General features: G+C 35.2%; 1 protein-coding gene across 5 annotated transcripts in view; it reads right to left on the bottom strand.

Moving 5' to 3' along the window:
* Positions 1-7,544, bottom strand: part of MYBL1 (MYB proto-oncogene like 1) — a 32,009-nt gene that overhangs the window by 3,819 nt on the left and 20,646 nt on the right. For 2 of the 5 annotated variants that reach the window (XM_014457481.2, XM_023755461.1), the window contains exons 9-15: positions 6,237-6,467; positions 4,823-5,191; positions 3,203-3,345; positions 2,291-2,405; positions 1,352-1,468; positions 1,160-1,264; positions 536-715 (exon numbers count right to left, since the gene is read on the bottom strand). In XM_014457481.2, coding sequence (XP_014312967.1) covers positions 536-715; positions 1,160-1,264; positions 1,352-1,468; positions 2,291-2,405; positions 3,203-3,345; positions 4,823-5,191; positions 6,237-6,467 — 1,260 coding nt within the window. Of the gene's footprint in view, positions 1-535; positions 716-1,159; positions 1,265-1,351; positions 1,469-2,290; positions 2,406-3,202; positions 3,346-4,822; positions 5,192-6,236; positions 6,471-7,544 lie in introns of all 5 variants that reach the window. The other 3 variants (XM_023755460.1, XM_006090608.3, XM_023755462.1) reach the window with 2 other exon arrangements.

Genomic DNA, 7,544 nt, shown 5'->3' with positions numbered 1-7,544 from the left:
GTTAACCGCAATCCATATCATCCGGCGGTGCGGTTGGAAATGGCCACCTGAAACCCATTGACTTGGTTCACAATTGAAAGTAAGGCGAGAGGGATGAAGAGAGGAACGCAAGCGAGGGAATAAAGTGTTTGTGGGCTGCATGAAGAGAGGAATGGACGCAAGGGAGGGAGGGGAGGAAGGGAGGAAGGAAGGAAGGAAGGAAGGAAGGAAGGAAGGAAGGAAGGAAGGAAGGAAGGAAGGAAGGAAGGAAGGAAGGAAATGAAGGAAATGAAGGAAAAAATGAAATAGTGATTAGGAAATCACCAGACAAGTCTCTCACTACAATTCCAATAGTTTAGTTTATATGTGGCCTGATTAAGGAGTCCCTCAAAAACCCAAGTTTAGTTTGAGTGACAAAATAATAATGAATGTTTAGTTACTGTTATAGTCACTGTCAAATTTAAAAAGAAAAAGCATAATTTGTGATCAGTAAGTCCAAAGTGATAACTGAATAAACAACAACAAAAATCATTAAAAGAAATTTATAAATTCATACCTGAAGATTCTTTTCCAATGTGACAACTTTGGAAGTGTTAGGGTTTGGTTTCTTTTTATTAAGTGTATATGTTTTGTTGGTTAAATTTATATCTTGTTTTTCAGGAGTCAAGTTGCACCTATTGTCATGTATTTCCAATAATGGTATCATTAATAAAGATGTTGTAAAAATATTTTCTGACTAAGAGAGAAAAAAAAGAAAGAGGAAAATAAAATAACTAGTTCAAAAATAGTGACAAATAGCGGGACTACTGAATAAGGGTATTGGAAGCCTTGTTAATTTTCCTCTAAGAAAGCTTTTGGCTCCGATAAAATTTCTAGTAATGTAGTAAAATTAAATATTTCAGAAATAAACCATAGTTAAATACTGAAATTTAAAGTTTTAAGAACTACCACTTTTTGATATCATACATAAAAGAGACCCAACTCCTCTCAAAACAAAAACATATAAAAAGCAAGGAAGTAAAAAAAATATTCTCTACAGTTACATGCTTCTTTCTGAATTAAGCAGAATAACACTAAAGGAAACTTTATATGACTCTCTAATGAACAGACCACAATGAGTAAGAAACAAGAAGCACTAGAACTTACAGCAACCATTATTTTTTAAAAAATCTTTACAAACCTGTGTGTCTGGAATGTCTTCAGTCAATAGTTGAGGACCTGGTTCTTCTTTTTCCCAGTTATCCAAAACTAGTGATTTTCTGACTTTCTTCACAGAAGCAGTATGCTAGAATGAATAATTTACAATAAAAACTTATGGCAAAGTCACTTGGCCATGATAAGGCTTTTATTAACAATGATACCTAAAGATTACCTCTTGTTTGCAGCTTTTGTAAACAGGCTCATCTTCCTCTTTGAGGAATATGTCCGTTCCAGTTTCTTCTTTTAGAACTTCCCGAATATCTTCTTCCAAGAAGGCAAGTGGCTGCGACTAAATTGTTTTTTAAAGGGTTTTTAAAAAGTCTTTTATACCAATTCCTTTTTCTCCCATATAAAAACCCAGCTTTTATATTTTTTTCATTAGTGGCTTAATTTTCTCCCAGTCCCTTTTGATACATAAGTTGAATAAATTAATCAACTAACCAGTTTTATGGCAAAAACAATATTGTACCTTGCAAGCATTGAATGAAGTGTGGCACTTTTTCACATATATATGTGAAAGCACAGATAACACTTCCCATCTCTATTCATGAACTACTGTTGCTAACACTATTATTAAAATTATTTTAATAGAAGCAACTAATTAAGCACATATTACTTAAAACGTAGCGCCACCAGATTTATTTCTATTATCTCTTTTATCTTCCCAATAACCTTCTGGAGTGCATTTTATCAACTCCATTGAACAGAAGAGAAAACTGAGCCTTAAAGAGATATCCTGATCAGTTTTAAAAATATTATTAGGAAAGTGCTTATGTATATTAAAATATTAAAATTATTTCATTCTACTACAGGTAACTACTACTGAAACTACAAAAAGCTTGGTTTTAGTGTTCAGAAAAGAGCTCTGCTGACACTTGGTTTGCTCTCTCTAGATGATATAGCATTAAGTAAAAATTCACAATAGCCAAGCAAAGGTTTATTTACAAGTCAAAAAAGAAAGATTAACACAAAGTCAAACTTATAAGTCAAATGATAAAATTTTTATCAGCTTCAGTGAACAGTATTTTTAAAAAACGTTAAAAACTAAGGATAAAAATAAAACTTTGTTTTTATTAAAATTAGGAAAATTCTTTAAAAAGAGTATACATACCACAATTTTTAGCGGTCCATATTTTTTCTCCTGAGCAGCTAGCGCATTCTTAAAAGGAGTAGGAGTTCTTGGTGTGGTACCCAATATAGATCTTCTAATTGTAGGTGTTCTAAACCTATCCAATCATTTAGATATTTGTATTACAACCAAAATTTGTCTTCATAGGAACACACTAAATTTATCTTGCATATACACATGCTTTATTTAAACACTAGAGGCCTGGTGCACAAAATTCGTGCAGGGGAGGGGGGTCCCTCAGCCCAGCCTGCACCCTCTCACAATCCAGGACTGCTGGCTCCTAACCACTCGCCTGTCTGCCTGATCAGCCCTAACCACTCTGCCTGCCTGCCTGATGACCCCTAACCACTCGCCTGCCTGCCTGATCACCCCTAACCACTCGCCTGCCTGCCTCATTGTCCCTAACTGCTTGCCTGTCTGCCTGATCGCTCCTAAACGCCTCTGCCTTCCTGCCTGATCGCCCCTAACTGCTCACCTGCCTGCCTGGTCACCCCTAACCGCCTCTGCCTCAGCCCCCGGTGCCACGGCTTCATCTGGAAGGATGTCCAGCCTAATTAGCATATTATGCTTTTATTATTATAGATTACAGGACAATTGTAAAGTATGCCTGCTTAAACTAATTCTTATTCCAATCAATTATCTTAAATAGAAAAGAGAACTAATGTAGAAAAAAAAAACAGTAAAAATGTTGTTTTGCTTGAATTCAAAGTTTTACACTGCATTTAGCTGGTTTTCAGTCTCCTAAGAATAAATGTAAGGTGATGATTTTTTTTTCAATTCTAAGTCCCATATGGATAGGGATTATGATATGTGCATAAATGAATAAAAAGTTAATCTATTCTTGAAATCTAATCTTCTAATTTTCTCTAACATAATTATTTAATATCTACTTACCCTACATTTTCCTTTTGATCTTTGGGGGTTGCTTCCTTATGAAGAGGAGTTGTAATAAGAACTTTCTGCCCACAAATAGGGGTTGATGTAAATGAAGGATTCTCTATATTAACTTGTTCATTTCCAGAGCATGTGTTGAAAAACTAAAAAAAAGAAGAGAGTTTATAGTCAATTTCTAGAACATAAATATCCCTGCATAATTCTATTAAACTGATAAAATTTTCAAATTGTTTCCCAATTTTTCTTAGAAAAGGATTGCCTATAATACCACATTTACATTCCACTCCAGGAAAATTAAGCTCCAGGAGGGCAGGAATTTTTGTTTTGTTCATCACTGCCTTCCCAGAAATTAGAACAGTGTTTAGCACATAATAGGCATTCAAGAAATAGTTGTTTAACAAATATTCAAAAGTTAAGAAATAGTACAAAACTTTTAAAACAAGATATTATCAAATAGGAATCTAGAAACCATAAATAGCTGCTGTGTTAAATGTAACAGTTTTGTACAACAATGTAACTGAAAAAAAGTTTTATTAGTTTATTAATAAGTGATCTTAAGTGTCCTTTTCTATGAGAAAACTTTGAATTCAGAATAATGCTTTGCTGATGAGAAATACAGCTGTCTGGCAAATTTACCTATTTACAACACATCTCAGAACTTCTGAGCTGCCAAAACTGGTATCACACAGTCTATTTTCCAAATGACACACTTTACTCATTGGATCTTAACTTACATACAATTGTGAAGTACTAATTTATTTTTGTAGCCAATAGGTGGAAATTGCCATACGGGATGAATTTTAGCTCTATCAATTCTGGATCCTAATATTTGCAAAATACTTAACCCTAAGATTAGCAGTCAAACCCTCTTAAAACCCTGCAACGATGCCCATCAATTATAGGGTAAATTTCAAGCTCTTTGCCATTGAATATAAGGTCTTTATAATCATGTCTCACCTTCTCAGCCACTTTCCACCTTAGAATTTACACTCCACCAAAAAATTACTAGTGTGCCCAAACCCGTTTTACCTTCCTCGAGGACAGCGGTTCTCAACCTGTGGGTCTCGACCCTTTGGGGGTCGAACGATCCTTTCACAGGGGTCACTTAAGACCATCAGAAAACACATATATAATTACATACTGTTTTTGTGATTAATCACTATGCTTTAATTATGTTCAATTTGTAACAATGAAAATACATCCTGCATATCAGATATTTACATTATGATTCAGAACAGTAGCAAAATTACAGTTATGAAGTAGCAACAAAAATAATTTTATGGTTGGGGGTCACCACAACATGAGGAACTGTATTTAAAAGGTCGCGGCATTAGGAAGGTTGAGAACCACTGCTCTAGGAGCTTTGTAATTTTGGGGGCTGGGCTGGGGGTCACACTATTCACATTGCAATCTATGTAAATGACACCCCCTGAAGGAGGAGAAGGCACAATTTTCAAAAAACATAGTGATTGTGTCCTACCTTAGCATGCTCGTGCATACATTTAAGTACATTATCCATTTTTATATGATATCAAAGCAACGAACCACTAGCAAGGATATTAAAGATGTAATTTAATCTAGCTCATCAACATTTGAAAAGATAAACAGAAACATTGCTACCTGTGAAGGAGAAAATGGTAGTGTTTTCACCGGTGTGTGTTTTAATGCTGTATTACTGCCATCATTGAACGTGCCATCACTAAGTTCACTGCCTGGAGACTGACCCACGCGCGTTCTTCTCTTCTTTCTGAGAATGGTTGGTGGAGTACTAAACTTGGCCACATTTGGGGATGTTAAAGGAACCGCCTCACTTTCTGCACCACTGCAACTGTTTTTTTTCCCTTCAAGTACAAGGCTGACGTTAAACTGACATTCCATGGCGCCTTCGTTGTGCTGAATACGCATCAGTTTAACTGGAGTGGACTTGACAGGAGAAGCAGTAGCACCAGTAAGATCAAAGCTGGTGACATCACTCCACGCTACAGGATCCTGCAATAAATCAAATTCTTTGAGTTAATGCTGTAACCTAGTGAAATCTGATCCTGAACTTGGGATAACTTCCAGTTAATTAGCTACTCATTTTTCTCAGTAGAAATAGGCTTTCCTTTCTTTTCTTGTTCATCTTTTTTTAAGCAAAAGCATTTGAGAGGAACAGATTATAGTTTTACTATGACTCTAATTTGGAATATCCCAAAATAATATTCCATCTAATTCAGTAGCTGGGCAATTTAAAATGTCAAAGTATTTTAAATAAAACGAACAAGTTACCGTACATTATCAGAGTACAATTCATAAAATTTCACACTCTATTCCACATCAGAAAAATACTATCAATTTCTACATAATCATTTTGGATTGTGTAGGGAACATCTTCAAAATGGTTATACACTTTGAACCAAAAATGCAATTTAACCTAAGACATATCATAATTTTGCACAAAGCTTTACATAATACTGAAAAACTGGACACCACCTAAATGTTCAATGATAGTATATTGGGTAAATAAATTTTGTTACATTCATATGATAGAATACTATGAAACCATTAAAATTCAAATTAAAAAAATAGTTAATAAAACAGGGACATGCACATGATACAATGCGGGGGGGATATAGAAGCATAATATATAAGTGCATCTTTGGCTTTAAGAATATATGAATATCTATGTTTTATATGTATAGAACACAGCCTGAAAGGAAATACCTTAAATTATTAACTCTTGGTTTATGGAAGATTTTCTTCCTTATAGTTTTCTCTGGTTCCCAACTATCTCTAACATATTTGTATAACTTGTATAACAAAGAATGAATTGTTAAATTTTAAATTTTTTAAAATTCTATACAAGGTTCATAAATCTTGAGAAAGATTTACATATTTTTTCCAGAAGTCACTGCAAAATATCAGAGTGAAATTAAGCATGTCAGACAAAGTAATGCTTAACATAAAACTGGTCAGTGTCCATCAACTGAGTTTCTAAACATGAAACTATGTAACTGAAATTGAGCTTTTGATAATCTCACAGTTTCAGACTTACAGATTCAATAAGTTCTAGAGTCTCTGCAAATTCTGGGATGGTCTGTAGAGAGGACAGCACAGCATTTGCCTCCACGGCCAGGAACTTTGTGGGTGAATTCTGCTGAGCAGCCATAGTCTGATTTTCATCCATACTATAAATCTCACTAGTGTGCTCCTCGAGGCTGTTTAGAGTATTGGACGTGCTATCATCCATGAGGAAACTACCAGACCAGCTAGAAAAGCTTCCAGGCTGCTAAAAGCACACACAAAAAATGTGAACGTTACTTGTCATTTTCAACCTAAGCATAAGTTTGTATTTTAAATAAGTTATTTTCTAGAATAACATACTTCACGACATTTCAGCTGGAAATATAGTAGCAAATATACTGTCTTTCCTCAAAATTGATAAAAAATTTTCATTAAACTTCATATCTTAATTCTATTTCTTTTTTCTGTGTTTTTAAATTTACAAAATCATAGTAAGATAAAACAAGCATGTCCAAACTCCTAGAATCTGGCCTCTATCTTTCAAACTTCATCTCCCGACACATACCCAACTATATAGTACGTGTGATTCCCTGATGAATTAGTCTTTTACCCCAGAGTGCCTTTGCTCGAACTACTGCTCCCTAGAATGTTGTCCAACCTACTGACCAGGGAAAACTTATATTCCTCATTTAAAATAAAACATTAGAAAGTACTCCACCTGACTACTCTTTCACTACTGTTCCATTTATAATATTGACCTATTTCACTTACTTTGCTAATATATTGCCTATCTTTTAAGACTGAGCTTAAATATAATTTCTTCCAGGAACCCTGGCTACCTAACTCTCAATTAGACACCTCTCCTTTGCACTCCCGTAAAACTTTGTGACCTATTTTTCACACAATATACTGTTTCCTGCCGCTGTTCCCACTGCAGAGTGAATCCTTTGAGGTCAGGGACAGTGTCATTTTCTTTCTCTCTCCAGTGATGTACACTAGGCGATTTACTTATCTTTTGAGTCTAGTTTCCTAGTGTCTCATAAAAAAAAAGAAAAGAGACTTTGAAAAGTCATGATTAAGAAACAATATGTAGCCCTAGCTGTTTTTGCTCAGTGGATAGAGCATCAGCCTGCAGACTAAAGGGTCCCGGGTTCGATTCAGGTCAAGGGCACATGCCTGGTTTGCGAGCTCGGTCCCCAGTAGGGGGGAGGGGGGGGCGCATGCAGGAAGCAGCGGATCAATGATTCTCTCTCATCATTGATATTTCTATCTCTCTCCCTCTCTCCCTTCCTTTCGGAAATAAAAAAAAAACAATATGTAATTTGAAAGTTGTTAAGAG

The sequence above is a fragment of the Myotis lucifugus genome, unplaced genomic scaffold, assembly GCF_000147115.1.
Source record: "Myotis lucifugus unplaced genomic scaffold, Myoluc2.0 scaffold_77, whole genome shotgun sequence".
Taxonomy (NCBI): Eukaryota; Metazoa; Chordata; class Mammalia; order Chiroptera; family Vespertilionidae; genus Myotis; species Myotis lucifugus.
The sequence above is the reverse complement of the archived record's forward strand: the minus strand, read 5'-3'. Positions and strand labels throughout refer to the sequence as shown.